This window comes from Pan troglodytes, chromosome 4, assembly GCF_028858775.2.
Source record: "Pan troglodytes isolate AG18354 chromosome 4, NHGRI_mPanTro3-v2.0_pri, whole genome shotgun sequence".
Taxonomy (NCBI): Eukaryota; Metazoa; Chordata; class Mammalia; order Primates; family Hominidae; genus Pan; species Pan troglodytes.
In genome coordinates, this window is record NC_072402.2 from 173,452,637 (window position 1) to 173,470,821 (window position 18,185).

Sequence of the window (18,185 nt, forward strand, 5' to 3'; positions counted from 1 at the left end):
ATAGTCTTTCTTTCAATAAATGGTGCTGTATCAATAGGGTAATGATATGGATTAAAAAAATCATAACCAATACTTTATACCATATACTAAAATAAATTCAATGTGGACTACAAATATAAATATAAAAAGTAAAACAATAAAGATTCTATAAGATAACAAAGAGAATATTTTCATAATCTGGGATAGGCAAAAATTAAACAGAAAACAAAAACTGCTTTAAAATAGATAAATTAAACTTTAATAAATTAGCGACTTTTGGTTATCAAAAGACACCACCAACAGAGGGAAATTAGCAAACCACCTGATGGGAGAAGATATTTACAATACATATAATCTCAAAGTATCCCTACCCAGAATAGATATAAAAGTCCTACTAATCAAGAAAAAATATATATATCACAATAGAAAAGTTGACAAAAGTCATTAACAGGTACTTTACAAAAGAAGGTTTTCAAATAATCATTAAATATGTGAAAAATTACTTCATTAGTCATTAGGTAAATTAAAATTAGAACCGCTAAATATCATAGAATGGCTAAAATTAAAAACAGACTGACAATACCAAGTGTTGGTGAGGCAATGGAGCAACTAGAACTCTCATGCACAGCATACAGGATTAAAACTGGTATCCCTTGGCTGGGTGTGGTGGCTCACACCTGTAATCCTAGCACTTTGGGAGGCCAAGACAGCCAGATTGCCTGAGCTCAGGAGTTCGAGACCAGCCTGGGCAACATGGTGAAACCCCATCTCTACTAAAAATACAAAAAATTAGCCAGGTGTCGTGGCGGGTGCCTGTAGTCCCAGCTACTCAGGAGGCTGAGGCACAAGAATCACTTGAACCTGGGAGGCGGAGGTTGCAGTGAGCTGAGATCATGCCACTGCACTCCAGCCTAGGCAACAGGGCGAGACTCTGTCTCAAAAAAGAAAAAAAATAAATAAACAACAGCAACTGGTATCCCCACTTTGGGGAACTATTTGGGAGTATGGACTAAAGCTAAGTATATGCATACCTTACCCAGAAATTCCACTTCTGGGAAAATAACTGACCAAAATGCTTGCATATATGTACCAAAAGATTTACACAAAACTTGGAAACAATGAAAAACTCCATCAACAAACTGAGGTGTATTCATATAGTGAAATACTACACAGCATGAAAAGTAACATTGCTGACCCAGGCAACAACATGGATGAATCTCAAAAACATAATATTGAGCAAAAGAAAAAAGCCAAATTCAAAAGCGAATATACTGTCTAGTTTTTTTGTTTGTTTTTTATTTGCTTGTTTGTTTGTTTGTTTGAGACAGAGTCTCACTCTGTCATGCAGGCTAGAATACAGTGGCACAATCTCGGCTCACTGCAACCTCCACCTCCTAGTAGCTGGGACTAACACAGGCGTGCACCACCACATCTGGCTAATTTTTGTATTTTTAGTAGAGATGGGGTTTCACCATCTTAGCCAGGCTGGTCTTGAACTCCTGACCTCAGGCAGTCCACTTGCCTTGGCCTCCCAAAGTGCTGGGATTACAGGTGTGAGCCATGGTGCCTAGCCTTGACTTCTTTCTTACTCATCTGTGAAGTGAGGATGAGAGTCAAACCTACCTCACTGGGTTAATATGTTTCAAGGGCTTCAAAAGTCCCTGATACAACTCAGCCCTCTGTAAGTTAGCCATTTTCAGGGTCTGTGTGGACTTCCCCGAGGGATGAAGAGACAGAAGGTAGATTTTAGTTCTTGTGCCAAGACTGTTTAATTAGCATGGTGATTGCCCTTTAAATCAAGGAAACAAATGATGGCATATAATGTTATTGCCACATAATAAAGTCCATCAGGACCAAAATCCAGGAGCCAAAAGACATCAAGTGCATATATACAACAGAGGAAATCCTGGCTTAGCTGGGCATTGGCTGTCTAGGTGCTAATATGCTTTTCTGTATATGGGAGAGGAAAATCGTTACGATTATTCAGCAACCATTTTGGAGAGCTAAATTCCAGCCTCCCCAAAGTGCTTGGAGATAAGGGGCAATACACTTCAACTTTCCAGAGTCCATAGTCCAGAGTTGTGCACTCCTAGATTAAGTGATACTGCTCATCCCTTTGAATTATTGCAGCAGCCTTTAAGCTAGACTCCCATCTGTGTCCAATTTTTTCCTCTTCAACCAATACTGATCACCTACACTGTCTCAGGTTCTCTACTGGGTGCTAGGGGACAATGAGAACAAGCTCACAGGGATGGCTCACTATTAAAGCACTTTGCAAATTGTAAAGTATTGATTCAATGCTGTTGCTGTGGGGATGATCAGGGGTAGTGGCAGTTGTTAAAGCAGTTGTTGAACAGTTCTCTGCTGCCTATGGAATAGAGGCATGGCAGCCAAGTCCAAACCAATTCCTGCCTAATTTCCCATCCCCTGTTCCCTACATCAGCTTTACAGTCATCCACATTGAACCTATAGCAGTCCCTTCATTTTCACACCCCAAGGCTCTTAAATATTCTATTTCCTCTATCTGACATATTTTCTTCCTTTTGTCTGCCTGTAAAACCCCCACTTAATCCTTTAGGTTCCAATTTCACCCTCCTGTAACTCCTCCTAACAGGCAGTGTTCATCCCTTCCATGAGCATTTCTCAGTAAAGGCCAAGATATATCAGAATGACCTAAAATCATCTTCAAATCCCAGGCCCATACTGCTCACCAGAAGTTCAGATTCAATAGGTCTGGGGTGCATAATGATTAAGAGCTCAGGCTTTGAGTCAAAAAAAACTCAGGTTAAGCCCCAGCTCAGTTGTTTACCAGCTCCATGAGCTTGGCCATGTTACTTAACTTCCCTAAGACAGTTTCCTCTGTGAAAAGGGAATAGGAAAAAGAAAGAATGACTCGTTGAGACAAAGTACATAAAATAGTACAGTACCTGACACCTGGGAAGCACTCAACAAATTATCATCATTGTTATTGAAAAGAGTTCCATTTTATTCTGATTTTGACAGCCTATCCACTTCTTCCCCACCCTACCCCATGCCTCTCCAGGTTGAGAATCACTGTTGAGCAATTATCAAATTGTATTATAATCCAATGTGTATGTGCTTGGGTCTCCTACTACCAGGAAATTCAGAAACTATGTCATAGTTGTAGATCCCCAACATGTAGCACTGTATCAAGAACAGCGTCAGTATTTACAAGCTGTGTGACCTTGTTCAAGTCTGTCTGCCTCTTTTGGCCTCAGTTGATTTGGCATAAAATGGGGAGAATAATGCTTACCAGATAAGGTTGTCAGAAATATCAAGTGAGATATTGAATTTGAAATTACTTTAAATGATGTGTAGGAGTGAATTGCTATGCTTCTGCCATCTGGGGTGAAAAGGGGCTATGGTCCAGGTTTGTCACTTTATCTATGCCACATATCTAGGTAAAGGGGCTCTCTCCTTTCTCTCCTTCTCTATCTCATGGAGTATCAGTTTGATCCTCTTTCCTTAAACATTCGTAGATGATTTGTGCCTAATAGAAGACTTTAAAATGACCTGCAAAGTGGCTCAAGCCTTTCCAAGGAGAAAGGGACTATTGGTGCATTGGTGTAAGTTCAGTTTCTCTCAGAATGCTAACCACTGAGAACATTGCAGTAAGCTTGACAGACAGGATCCTTGCTCTGGTTGCGTTTGAATTCTAGTTGAGGGAAAGTGAATGATACACAGGTAAACATATAAATAAAATAATTTCAGAGAGTAATAAGTACTACAAAAAAAAGAAGAAAAGAAAAAAATGCAACAGGTAATGTTATAGAGTGATTGGGGGAGGAAGCATTAGGTAGGTGGCCAGAGAAGGCCTCTTTGACAAGGTGACATTTGGGCTGAAATTCAAATGACAAGTATTCGGCCATATAAAGATCAAGATGATGAGGGTCCCAAGCAAATAAAACAGCAAATAAAATTAAAAAAAAAAAAACTTTAAAAACACCTTGTACAAAATGGAGGCCATTGTAGGAGGAATTACTGAGACGGGGAGAGTGGGTCATGAGGAGGCAGGAGGGTTGGGCACGGATGTTGTATGCGGAGCTTCGCAGTCTGTGATTCAAAAAATAGAAATCAGGCCGGGTGCGGTGGCTCATGCCTGTAATCCCAGCACTTTGGGAGGCTGAGGTGGGCGGATCACGAGGTCAGGAGATTGAGACCATCCTGGCTAACATGGTGAAACCTTATCTCTACTAAAAATACAAAATATTAGCCGGGTGTGATGGCACGCGCCTGTAGTCCCAGCTACTCTGGAGGCTGAGGCAGGAGAATCACTCGAACCCGGGAGGCAGAGGTTGCAGTGAGCTGAGATCACGCCTCGCACTCCAGCCTGGGCGACAGAGCAAGACTCCGTTTCAAAAAAAAAAAAAAAAGAAAGAAAGAAAAGAAAAGAAATCAAATGAGCAATTACATGAAGAAAAGGAAGTTATTTTGCCCTCTGCTTCTCATGTGTACATTCATTCAGCAGATATAACTCAACCTCTATTGTGTGCCAGTCACCATGCTAGGAGATGAAGATACAGAGAAACGTAAAATATGGAACCAGTTTTTATTAGCCTGGCAACTGAGGATAGAGGTGCATGAGTAACACAATATGATGAGAAGTGTAGTGGAGGGTTGTAAAGGCTGAGGGATCCTAGAGGAGGCGGTGACTGACTGTGCCTTAGGGGCCAGGAAAATTTGCATGGAAAATGAGGATGCTTTCACTTGCAGATAAAGCATAAGTCGTAAGGAAGGGAGAAAGTCTCAGCCAAAGGGAAGGGCAGGTGCTAAGGCACTGGGGTGAGCCCGTTCAGAATAAGTGGTCCTCTGTCATGATGGGCACATAGCTTGTCTTGCTAGTGAAGGATCTCGTCAAAAAGTTAGTTTAGAGAGCTTTCTCTGGGACATGGTAAAAGACAGCCTGGATTGAAGTACTAGCGGCAGTCAGGCCAGTGAGTGGGGTTGGCAACAGAGCAGGTAGGTAGACCTGCATTTGGTTACTGGTCACAGAAATGGAGAGTGAGAGATATTTCAAAGTCAGGATGCCCTACTGGCAGACCCCCAAGTCCTCGAACTTCAGGGCAGAACTGCCTGGGTGGGAACTCTCCCATGTCTCCTTGATTTCACTGCCACCTCTGCTGGCGTCCTCTCTCATCTCCGCCGCCAGCCCCCGCCTCCTTTCTCGGGAAGCTTGGGTCTCCCTGGGAGCGGGTCTGCCCTTAGGGGGAGGCCTCTGGGCTCTGTGCCCTGCAGCTCGGCAGACATTCGAGGCGGACAGAAACGGGGCTTGGCGCCCCCCGCGTGCACGTGTGCTAGCCCAGGCAGGAGGGAGCGCCTCGGCGGAGGAGTCAAGGAAGAGGGGGAGGGAGAAACGCGCCAGAACCTCGGTCCCGGGCGCCCTCGTCGGCCGCGGAGGAGCTGCAGCCTCCAACAGGTTCGTAGAACGCGCGCTCGCTCCCTGTGGCTGAGCCGCCCTCCTCCGCGGGAGCGGTTGGCGGAGAGACCCCGGCCGCAGGCCCCGCGCTCGAGAGCTTCCTGAAGGCGGCTTCCTCCGGCCTCTCCCCCTCCCTAGAGCTCTCAGCCGCCGGCGGCTCTTCCGGGGCGAGGCAGAGGGCGCCTCGGGCTTCTCGCTCCAGCACCATCTCGGGGACAGCTCCCGCGCCGCACCGGGTCTCTATCGGGTCAGCACTGCAGCGGCGGACAGCGGCGGCCGGGCGGGCTCCTCTGCACCCTCCGCCCTGGTTCCGCGAGGCTGCTAAGGACCGTCCCTCGCCCCCGCGGGCCGCTCCCAACGCTAGCACCGCGGCGGCGGACAGCTCTCTCCGGCGGCACCGCGAACCGCGAACAAAGCCGCGGGTCTGGGGGCCCCAGCGCGCCTAGGGGTGGCGTGAGGCCGCATCGATCGGGGGATTTCAGCTTCTCCCAGAGCGATGTCACCGGCGAGCTAGGCGGGGGCCTAGCACAGCCGCGCGTCTCCGGCTTGGGTCTGTCGCCCGCCGAGGCCTGGCCGTGCAATGGCGGGGCCCAGCTAAGAGTGGGCAAGAGGGTAGAGGGGAAACAGGCACAGAAGAGTCCCGGCTCCGCTAGGCGGGCTGGGCCTAGGCTGAGGTCCCGGCGGGGAGGAAGGAGTGCGCCGCCCCTTCTTCCCTCCAGACCCCCACCCCATCCCAGCTCAGAATCGCGGACTTCCAAGAGCCCTGCACAGAAGCCCGCGGCTGGCAGCTGCAGTCACTGACTCCGGCTGTCCCCGGAACATCCCTAGAAAGTGTGAGGCTGAGTTTCCGTAGGGGGAGGGGGCTGAGAAGCCGCGGGGAAGCCTCACGAACGGGACAGCTCCAGGCTCCCTCTCTCCCTCTCTCCCCGGGTTCCGCCCCCACCTCCAGAGAAATCCCAGACCGCAGAGAAGGCAGGGGGGAGGGGGCGACCCAGACAGCAGGTTGCGAACTCGGCTTAGACCTGGGAGGTTGCAATTAGCAAGAAAAAAGGTTGAGGGCGTCTGTGAAGCCGGGAGGTTCCCAAACAGGGAAGCCAGTTCCGCGGCAGGAAAGCATACGTGGAAGAGAAACCTTTTCTCTGAGAGCTGAGGCTGGTAGGGCCCTCGGATCACGTGACACTCTAGATCACTGATTGTCTCCGCGGAAGACAAGGCCTAGGGGGCAGGGGTGATTCGCCCAAGGTCACTCAGCAATTTAGTAGCAAAGCTGGGCCTAAAACCCGGGCTCTCTAACTCCTGGGCCTGTTGCATAACATTCATAGAGAAGTCTTTTAAAATCCCAGATGCAAGGAGAATAGCAGAGTGGTTTACTTACTAGCATATGACCTTTGGGCAAGTGACTTTCTGAGACTATCTTCAGCTATTAAAGAGGAATGAGAAGATTAATAACACCCACTTCGATGAGAATTTAATGAGAGAGCCATGCAATGAGCTTAGTGGCACATAGTAAATGCTCAAAAAATGGTAGATCCCATGACTGCTATCATCCTTTCTGTAAACTTGTACTGGGGACCTATTATATACCAGGCACTGGCTGTGCACTGGGGAGGCAGAGAAGTAGCTTGAGGAGGTCACAGGCCAGAAAAGGAAACAAACAGTTGCAATATGTTATGATAAGTATCAAGGCAACTGGGCTGTGGGATCTCAGAAGCAGGAGTCACGAACTGTAAGGAAAGACGAGGAAAATGACCCCAGGCAGACAGAGCTGTGTGTCAAGGCCAAGAGATGTGAAGTCCCAGCCACCAAGGCAATGTCACTGTGCCAGAGGGTCCTCAGGATGTGGACTGAAAGATGAGAGTGGAGAGAAAGGCTGGAGCCGGTCTCCAAAGAGCCTTTTATGGATGGAATCCTTCAAACATATTTAGAAAAATAGAAAGAATAGTATAATAACCCCCCCACATACCCATCATTCAGCTTCAACAGTTGGCCAATTTTGTTTCATTTATACCCACACCCACTCTCATCACACACACCCACATCCACTCTCATCACATGCGCACACACTCACACTGACTTATTTGGAAGCAAACCCAAGACATCACATCATTTCATACAGAGGGATTTTAACATCAGTACAACTTCTGCCATGCAGATACTGGACAGCCTTGGAAGTCACTAACTCAAATCATGACCTTCCTACCTCAATTCATTCTGAACATTTCTGTCCTTTGCAGAATGTTTTGAGAAGCCACACTATAGTGATGAGCCACATGCATTAAAAGAAACTGTTTCAGAAATAAACAAGGGATGCATCAACACTCAACAGGTTTTACCATGCCAGAATTGTTCATGTCCACTACCTACACTGGGCTTTAGACCAATTACTAAAGACAAATCAAACCCTACAGAGAAAAAGCAAGAGCTTCTCTTTCAAAGTAATCTGAATCGTGAGCTCCTAAGGCTAGAAAGCTTAGCATTATGGAAATCATTGATTTGGAAATCATCAAGCCCAATAGCCACATTTTACAAATGAGGAAGAGGGGGTAAAAAATGGGGAGAAATTGGCCCAAAGTTCCATGGTGCAGAGACCAGAACCAAGATCTTTGAACTCATAAACTTAAGATCCCATTTTCTTCTCTAGCTAATACCCTTCTTTGTTCTCAAGAAGATGGCAATGTATGACAGTTGGTCTTGATCTTTGAGATCCCTTTGCAAATTTCATATATATATATATATATGTATACATATATACACATATATATATACATATATATATATATATATATATATAAATCACAGCTTACTGTATCCTCAAACTCCTGGGCTTAAGGGGTCCTCCCTCCTCAGCCTCCCAAGTGGCTAGGACTACAGGCATGCACCACCATGCCCAGCTATTTTTTTTAATTTTTTTTTTTTTTTTTTTTTTTTTTTTGTAGAAATGGAGTCTCACTATGTTGCCCAGGCTGGTCTCAAACTCCTGGGCTCAAGTGATCCTCTTGTCTCACCTCCCTAAATGCTGCTGGGATTAAAGGCATGAACCATCCCACCCAGCCCCTTCCATATACTTTCTAAGTAACTTGATCTTGGTGGCACCTTCTTTCTGGCTGCTGTGTTAACCTCCCAGCTGGCTCCTTAGTTCTCATTAGCAAAAGGCTGCACAGTCAGAAGCCCAGATATCATTTTTGTGGATTTTTGCCAGCCCTGCTTGCCTTAACCAGATGCATATGAGGCCTTCCTTTTCCGATTTGCCCTGAATTTGGCTGCACACCTAGCTCAGTTACAGACCTCAGCTCCTTGGAGGTGCTAAATGAGTAGTGTTTGGCTCAGGCCCTGGAAGGACTCAGAGCTCTTGTGCCTTTTGGGAACATAAATTCTCCCCATTACTGATGAAATGTGATGGCCATGATGGGTATGTGTGTCCTGACTGGGCTCTGGGGCTCTGATTCTGCCAGTCAGCCTTTCCACTTTTCAGGGAAGCCCCTGCCTATCAAATGGGGAGGGCAGTGCCTCACAAGTTTCCCCAAGTCTTAGGTAGAAAATTGAGAGCACATGCAAAGAGCTCTTAGCATCCTTGGTGAAGGGAAGTCAGCCATTAAAAGCCAATAAGAGCCAATAAAAGTCCCCTTGAACCCAGGAGGCGGAGGGTGCAGTGAGCTGAGATCATGCCACTGCACTCCAGCCTGGGCAACAAGGCAAGACTCTGTCTCCAGAAAAAAAAAAACAAAAACAAAAAACAAGTGCCTTGCTCTGGGAGTGTGATTGCAGTCCAGACATAGACAAGTGATCAAGATAGGGCATCCCAGCTTGTGAAATTATCCCAGCTATCAGCTTGGGATGAGACTGACTTAGATGCATTATATTACCTGGGCCTAGCTGAACTGCAATATGTAAGATCCCAAAGGGACTTGGTGAGCATCTCCTCTTCCTTCAAGACGCTTACTCATTGAATGGCTATTCTGTGTCGGGCACCATTCCAAGTGATGGTGATACAGCAGAACAAGGCACTGCTAATCTCTGTTCTCATGGGGCTTACAGACCCACAGTAGGCACAGTCATTGACAACAATTGAAAAGCAAATGTGAAAATAGACAGACAGAGAAGAACTCTGTGAACTAGTGACATGGAATTGAGGCCTGAATGACAAGAGTCAGTCATGTGACAACGTGGGGCAGCACACTCCAGGCAGAGGAAATCTCTCTGGCAGAGGCCCTAATGTGAGCCTGGACTGCATGGGGACAGATGGGAGGTGGAGTGAGTGAGGGGAGAGCAGCAGCCGCCAGGGGCAGGGAGGGGGCAGAGAGGAGATCATGCAGGCCCTTCTAGGCCATGGTCAGGATTGAGGCTTTTATTCTAAATGTAATAGATAGTAGCCAGATGGCTTTAAGCAGAGGAGTGTTAAAAAAAAAAAAAAAAACTGGGTTTTAAAAAAATGCCTCTGTTGCTGTGTGGAGAGTGGATGATATGGGGGTGCTGGGCTGAGCACTGAGGCAGGAAGGGTGAGACACAGCCTCTCCCACCTGGAGGTGGTCAGCATTCAGCTGAGGAGACCATAGGCAAGCAAGAACAACAGTAGCCCACGCTAAGGGCTGCCATTGTGGGAACAGAGACAAGAAGATTTAAGTCAGCCTGGGAAGCATCTGGGAAGGCTTCATGGAGGTGGGCAATGGATGTGGGATTGTATCTGGGAAAGGAGAGTGGTAAGGCTGCTGCACAGGTGGACCAAGGGGCAGCGTGTGGTAGCTGTGGAGGGCATGGCCCAGGAGCTAGGCTGCCTGGGTTCAAATCCCAGCCCTGCCATTGAGAAGCTGTGTGGGTTTAGGCAAGTTGTTTACCCTTGTGTGACTCGATGTCCTCATTCTTAAAGTGGAGATGATGAGAGTCCAAAGACTTATTTCAAGGGATTTCTGTGAGAGTTAAACAAGTTAAAATATGTGCAGCACTCAGACATTCCTGGCACTCAGAAAGTGCCGTATGAGTACGAGTATTCTAAATAAAAACGGAGCAAAATGGAGATGGGCGAGCCGGGAGCACATGCCAAGAAGTGTCCACTAGAGCCCGGCTCGGGGCCTCGAATCCCAGACCAGAGATGCCCACCTTGCTCTGTAAGCAATGGGAGCCACTGAAGACTTTTAAGCAGGGGGGTTCAGAGTAGAGAGGAAGATAAAATCCAAAGGTCCAGAGAGGGAAGGGAACTAACCCACAGTCACACAGCCAGTTACTGGCAGGAGTCTCTGTCCTCCAGCTCCTCCATTGAGTTAACATCTGTAGGAGAACAAAGGCAGTATATATTTTGTCCCATCATTGCATCCTCTGAGTCTAGAATAATGCCTAAGGTATTCTCAGAAAATATTTGTGGAGTACATTGCTGAATTGGTAGCCACTTGGGCCAGGAAACATCAGAAACCTTGAATCCCCTAGAAGCTCAGTGCTTTCAGGACAATGGTGAAACCAGTCTCAGGAAAATAAACCAAACTTCCAGAGGTGTTGACGTGGGGTCTCAAGCCCTTCCAAATCCTAGGTTCTCCTGTGATCAAAGACACCACTGCCCACACTTTCCCTGCCGCCCCCTCAATCTGCAACAAGCATTGCTGCATAGGGTTCAGAAGTTAATCTTGGTAAAGTGCCTGGCAGATGAAAACTGTTCCTCAGACATTCAGTGTGGTAATTGCCAATGCGGAGAAAATGTATCTCCACATTTGCAAGAGGCAGGCCTTTTTGTTCCACAAAAACCAGCCATTAGCATTCCTGTCTCTGACTCGTCAGAAGCTGCGACAGCCAGGCGGGCAAGCAGGGTCTTGCAGTTCAAGCAGCAAATGGCAAAAGGCTCCGAGGAACTCAGCCCTGGCTCTCGCATCAGGAACACCTCTGCAGAGTAGGGCATGGGGCCAGGTGCTTCTCCAACAGGAGAGAGCCTCAGCCCTGACCCTTCCTAGCTGGAGGACCTTGAGCAAGTCCCACCGTCTATAAAATGGGGGTAATACTGCCAGGGCCCACTGGGTCATTTTGCACAATGACAGGCACATACCAGATGCTCAACAAATGTGCTTCCTTCCTTTCTTTTTTTTTTTTTATTTTCTTTTTTTTTTTTTTGAGACAGAGTCTCGCTCTGTCACCCAGACTGGAGTGCAGTGTCATGATCTTGGTTCACTGCAACATCCACCTCCCAGGTTCAAGCAATTCTCCTGCCTCAGCCTCCAGAGTAGCTGGGATTACAGGCACCCGCCATCACACCAGACTAATTTTTGTATTTTTAGTAGAGACAGGGTTTCACCGTGTTGGCCAGGTTGGTCTCGAACTCCTGACCTCAGGTGATCTGTTTGCTGGGATCCAAAGTGCTGGGATTACAGGCATGAGCCACCCAGAGTGCTCGGCCCAAATGTGCTTTCAATTGTGACAATAACACTGTGGGTTAGGGTTATCATCCCATTTCCCAAATGTGAAAACTGAAGCCCAAGGAATGGCTCATTGATTCGTCAATACCCACTGGGCAGCTCTATGAGCCAATAACTGTTTTAGAAGCTGGAGAGACAGGGAAGAGGAAGACAAGGACCATGCCTCTATGGAGCTCACTTTCTACTGGGAGACAGAAGCCAGGCAAGTAAACAAAATCATTTCACCAAGTCATATAAATACTAGGAAGAAAGTAAAAGAGAGGAGTGTGCCGAGGAGGATGAGGCTGTTTAAATCAGGGAAGGCTTCAAGGAAGAGGCATTGGGACTGGCATCTGAATGAGAAGCTGCCTATGGGACAAGCGTGGAGGCAGAAGAAACAGAACATGCAGAGGTCCTAGGGCAAAAACAAACCTGACAAGATTGCAGGACAGAAACCCAGTGAGCAAGGAGGAGAGTCACAGACGGTGACAGCGGAAAGGCTGTAAGGCTTGGGTTAGGCAGGACCTTGAAGGCTGGGGGAGTCTCTTTGGGAGACAGAGGGGTGGCGTGATCTAAATTGTGATGAAGTCACTTCCCTCAGTCACTCAGCCAGTAAGGGGTGGATGGGGTGAAGCCCATGTCAGAGTGATCCCCTGGGCCCTCCTTCAGGCCACAGTCCCTGCTGCCATCTCTAGAGCAGGTCAGCCAAGGGGCAGGCCAAGTGATGCATCTGCAGGACTCACCTGCTGGGAAATAAATCCATTGGCGCTGGCGGCCGTGTGGGCGCTGCAGTGCCTTGCGGGCAGCATCCTAATGCCGGGAGGATGCAGGGGGAGGGAGACGACATAAGGCCACCAGGACTGGGGTGAGGCCAGTAAGACACCTGCCTCTGGTGCACAATTTAAGGGGATGCTGAAAACTTGATTAAGATAAATAACTTTTTATGCAATTTTTTAAAAAAAAAATTAATGCAAAAAAACCGTGATGAATAAAATATCAAAATTTTAAATAAAGACAGGATACAAAAGAGCAGGGATTAGGGTGAGGAAGGTGAAATGAATTGTGCACAAGCAGGATCTAATCTTGGCCCGAAGACATTTGCTTAACTGCAGGGACACTGCCTGGGCCAAGCCCTGTTCCCACTAGGAGCCAGTATCAAGAGCCAGTCTGCTCATGGTGAACCAAAAATAAGAAACTGTTCCTGGTGGGGGCCCCAGAGAACACTGCCTGCCTTGGCTGTGGAGACAGAAGCCCAGAGAAAGGATCACACATCAAGGAGGTGATACTGGGCCTGTACCCTAAGGTGCTGTGTAGGATCAGACCCACCCCTTGTATGCTTTGGGAGCCTAGTAAGGTGCATTTCCTCTCCAGCCTCAATTTCCCCATCTGTGAACCCAGAACTAATAAAACTTAGTCACCAGGATTCAGTAGGGTACTGGTTAAAGTCCTCTAGCGCCTGGCTACTCAATGTGTGGTCCACGGACTGGCAACATCAACATCAGCTGGGAGTTTATTAGAAATGCACGATCCCAGCTGCATCTCAGAGGCATTGAATCAGAACCTGTGTTTTAACAAGACCCCCCGGTGATTGACACACCCCGGTGATTGACACACACGTTTAAGTCTGAAAGCCTGGTCAACTCTTGGCACATAAAAGATGCTCATTAAATGTTAGTGCTACTCCCCTGACTACCCAACCCTGTTAGATTCTGACTTCAGACAAGAGGAAAAACCCAAGACGTAAGAAGAGATCCTGAGGTGGACACCTCATGCATTTTAAACCAGCAAGTTTTGAAGCGAGGGACCCTGGCCAAGCTCTTTCTATACTTAACTGTATGAGCCCTCCATTTTGTTCATACGTAAAATGGGGATAATAATTATAGGTAGCTTCTATGGTTGTTGTAATATTAGGAAAACACTCAGCACAATGCTTGGCACATAGTAAGCATTCGGTAAACTCTTGCTGCTGTGGCCGCTGCTGGTGTTGGGTCAATGAATTTCAATAGAGCGTAGACCATGTGATGAAATGAAATCAATAACATTCATATTAATTATTCTTTGCCATTTGTAAAGCATTTCAGTTGACGCCATTTCAGCCAACCCTAATAACCCTTTTGAGTAAGCATAAGATATATCCATTTTTCAGAGAAAAAAAATCTAGACTCAGGGATGAAGTGACTTGTCCACTAGGATTTAAATCCCTGGAGTCTGACACTAAAATCTGTGTCAGCAACAGAGAATCCGAGCAATAAGCATGGAAAAAATAAAAAATGGGATGAGACAGCATTAGACTGCAGAGATCCCTTTTTGTTTTGCAGAAGGGAAAACGGACACCTGTGGAGGGGAAGAAACGTGTCCAAGATCATTCACACAGAGCGTCAGCTCTGGGGTCAGAACCCAGCTCCCAAGGCTTTCCGTGTCCAGACCACCTCCCTCACCTGGTTGGCCAGCCTCCACCTGATGAGCCGGGCAGGCTGCAAGTGGCAAGTTCCCTGGGCGGGTCTAGTGGTCAGGGGGCATCCCAGCCCCACCTTTCCTTCCAGCACAGTCAGAGGAGCTCACGTTGCCAAGGGGAGGGCTGCGAGGTTGCTAGGACACGGTCTGCAAGCAGTCAGGTGGTAGGGGAAGCCTTTGCTGGAACTGGCACTAGGAGCTGCCACAGCGATTTTCTCGTGGCTGGGAGAGGACCTCCAACTCCACAGCGTGGGTCAGCTGATGAGAGGGTTGACTGCCACAGACGCCCATGTCACCGCTACACACACACCCAAGCCAGCAGGCTGAGTCCCATTCTCCCTCAGCTCCACACCTCATCAAGCCCTGAGTCCTGATACCTACTCCTCCTATCTTTGCCACCCCAAGCCACTGCCTTAGTACAGTTCCCTGTCCACAGCCTGTTAAGAGCACCCCAGATTCCCCACCTTCATGCTTCCTTTCTCATCCTTGAGCCCCTGAGGTGCCCGGAAGGATCTAGAGCGCAGAGCTGAGCCCTGCAATGGCTCCCCATCACCCTCAAGGTGAAGCCCAAGCTCCTCTAAGGCCCCTTCTAAACTGGCTCTGACAACCCGCCAGTCTTTTTTTTTTTTGGCCCTGAGGCTCCAGCCAAGCCACCTTCCTCCCAGTTCCCTCAGTAAACCATGCATCCCCCGTGTCTTTGCAGATGCTGTTCCTTCTGCCTGGAAAGCCCTTCCTGCCTCACTATCCACTTGGCCTCTGCAAATCCTTAGCTCCAGACTCACCTTTTCAGAGAAGCCCTCCAGCTTCTCTAAGGTGATGAAGAGAGAGGCACCTTAGAGAAACCTGTGTTAGAGGGGGTGACACACTGCAGCTTAAGTATCTGCTTTCCTGCTCATGTCCCCATTCGGCTGTGAACTTTTTTTTTTTTTTTGAGACAGAGTTTCACTCTTGTTGCCCAGGCTGGAGTGCAATGGTGCCATCTTGGCTCACCGCAACCTCTGCCTCCTGGGTTCAAGTGATTCTCCTGTCTCAGCCTCCCGAGTAGCTGGGATTACAGGCATGCATCACCACGCCCGGTTAATTTTGTATTTTTTTTTTTTTTTTTTAGTAGAGATGGGGTTTCTCCATGTTGGTCAGGTTGGTCTCAAACTCCCCACCTCAGGTGATCCATCACTTCAGCCTCCCAAAGTGCTGGGATTACAGGTGTGAGCCACTGCGACCAGCCTCAGCTATGAAGTTTTTATGTCTCACTCTTAGAGTAAGACAAGAGACCTTGGCAGAGTCATTCTCCTACTTACTCACGGGTTTCCACTGTGCGAGATCAAGGCCTCTCTGGGCCTCCGTGCCATCCTCTGTGTGGTAGGGGTTATGACATTGGCCTTGCCAGGCTAGCGGGAGTGTTAAGGATTGTGACTGTGGGGGCTTGGCACACAGTAAATACACTGAAGGTGGTGGCATTGCTGTTTTGTTTACACCAACACCACCGGTGCCCAGCACAGAGGCACAGAAAACTCACCAGCAAGTGCGTGCTCAACGGGCCCCTCGCCTGCACAGGAGAATGACTAGTGTGTGAAAAGGCTCTGTAAGGAATGACGCTCCATTCTAAGTCATAATAATTCTAGTAGTTCACGCTTTTGATTCTCCCTGCCTCCTGGACCCAAGTCATCCCAACATGTGTTCTGCCCACTCTTCATTCATGGAACAAAAGTTTACTAAGCACATACTATGTGCCAGCTGACGCGCTAGCTGTTTGGGACTGAGCAGTAGGTAGACATTAAGCACAGAATTGTACCACCTCTCCTTCTTTCCTTCCCTTCTTAAAGGCCAGCCTCCTGTCCCTGCACACAGGTGGCCCCACCTAAGGACAGGGAAGATGCCATTTGCTCCCAGGTGCTCGTTCCCTGGCAGACAGCCGGCTGCAGCCCACAGGCGCCTACCCTTTCTCCCTACCCAGCAAGCTGGAAACAGGAACATCTGCCCTGTTTTTAATCCAGTTGCTAGTTTTAAATTCAAATATTGTCAGCTCCCTGAGAGCAGGGATCATGCCTGCCCTTTTCACTGCAGTTGTCACCAGCATTTAGAACACAGCCTGGCAGTCATTCACCCACTTACTCATTCATTCATTCACTCAACAGATACTTATCAAGTCCTGCTAAATGCCAGGCTCTGGGGAAACCACTGGGCTCGGCCCCAAGAAGCTCCTATTCCAGCAAAGGAAGAGGGGAGGGAAGTGGGGGTCTGAGGATTGTTAGGAGGTAACTGTGCCTGGAGTGGGCTGATCCCTGTGGGAAGCCCTGATTCACTCTATACTGTATCCCTGATCTGGGCCAACCGTTCATGCCTCTCAACCTTAGTCCTCACCTCTGCAAGTGAGACAATAGTATCTGCTTCCTGGAGCCACTGAGAGCACGGCTATGGTTACTAAAAGAAGAGGAAATAGAGAGCTGGGGGAGGTGACAGGTTGTCCTGGGAGGAGGACATTGCAGCCCCTTCAGTTGCTGGGGCCTTGGTGTCCTGCCCAGTGGGGGCCTGGCTGCAGCAGAGAGCAAGAGCTGGAGAGAGAAGAGTTCCAGCTCCACACCTACCCCCATGTGATCTTAAGCAGACCATCTCCCCTTCTCCGCATCAGTATTTTCATCTATCAAATGAGGATGGAACATCGACCTCACTCATCCTAAATATGTGATACCAAATCTAGCAAACTTGTCACGATGCTCAGTCAACAGTTATTTACTGGCACCTACAATCTGCCTGGCCCCGTGCAGAGCTCTGGAAACAAAGTCATGTAACAGCCAACCTTTGCCTTTTACGGAATGCATGGTGCCCCCTAGAATCAAGCAGAGGAAGGTAATTAAAATTTAAGGAGCTATAGTGTAAAAAAAAATCTTCATAGACGTGATCTTATTTAACAACAGCAATCATAACAAGCACTTATATAGCACTGAGTATATGAGGCCAGTAGTATTAGGCATCCCATTTTACAGATGAGGACACTGAGGCTCAGAGAGGACATCCCCAAAGCTGGAATTCAAAACCAGATATGATTGATGATAAATCCTGTCCCTTTACACCAATCAGAAATCACATTTAAGTAAGAAAAGTATGGTCAATTGTACTACCACCAAAGTACGGTCAATGGTACAGTGCTACCCGCACCAGTGAACAAGATGAGTAACTACTGTCAGATTGGGTGAGGTGGGCCAGGAGTTGGGTCTGATGCCAGGCAGGGTCCCATCCCGCCCAGCCCTTTGCTGGAATCAAGAGCAGCAGTGGTGGCCTCCGGAGAAGTGAGGGCATGACTTCACTGGGGTCTGGGGCTCCATGCCCATTCAGCAAGCCAATTCCCCAAGAAGCTCTCTCCTTAGCCCTCAACCTCCTCTCTCCTCCTCCAGGAAGGTGTGGTCCCTGCCATGCTATCTGCTCTGCTCAGCGACTGAAGGCGCCTGCATCCCAGCTCTGCCAGGAAGCAAAGGTAAGGGTACTGCTCAGCACTAAAGCCCTGGATAGTGTTCAGGGCATCCCCTCATCCCTGGAGCCCTGATGAAGGGGGCACGTCTTCCCCTCTGTGATTGCCAAGAACAGTCCTAAGATGGAGTGAGATGGATCAGTTGGGCAGTGTGATGGAATGGTGTTTACCTTGCATGTTCAGAGCCATTTACAACAGAGAAGCACTTTCTTGTGCAATGCCTTATTCAGTGCTCCCCAAAAAATCTGAGGTGGATATTATTATCCCCAGTTACAGATGAGAAAACTGAAGCTCAGAGAGTGAAAGGACTTGCCTAAAGACACACAGCTGGTAGGTAGCTAAGGCTGAATTCCAAGCTTTTTCATGTCCGTATCCCAATGGCCTGTGCACATTGTAGGTGCTTGGTACATGTTTGATGAATGAATGAATGAACTGATGAACTGCCCAAGATGAATGGAAAGGCAGGGCTGGGCTGGCA

General features: G+C 48.1%; 1 protein-coding gene across 4 annotated transcripts in view; it reads left to right on the forward strand.

Annotated features, from left to right (window-relative positions):
- Positions 1-4,746: 4,746 nt before the first annotated feature.
- CPLX2 (complexin 2) overlaps positions 4,747-18,185 on the forward strand; it is an 87,937-nt gene continuing 74,498 nt past the window's right edge. For 2 of the 4 annotated variants that reach the window (XM_063811674.1, XM_063811675.1), the window contains exons 1-3: positions 4,747-5,416; positions 17,634-17,713; positions 17,978-18,037. In XM_063811674.1, the coding sequence (XP_063667744.1) occupies positions 4,995-5,416; positions 17,634-17,713; positions 17,978-18,024 (549 nt within the window). In that variant the 5' untranslated portion in view covers positions 4,747-4,994 and the 3' untranslated portion in view covers positions 18,025-18,037. The remainder of the gene's footprint in view (positions 5,417-17,633; positions 17,714-17,977; positions 18,038-18,185) is intronic. The other 2 variants (XM_001156711.8, XM_016954235.3) reach the window with 2 other exon arrangements.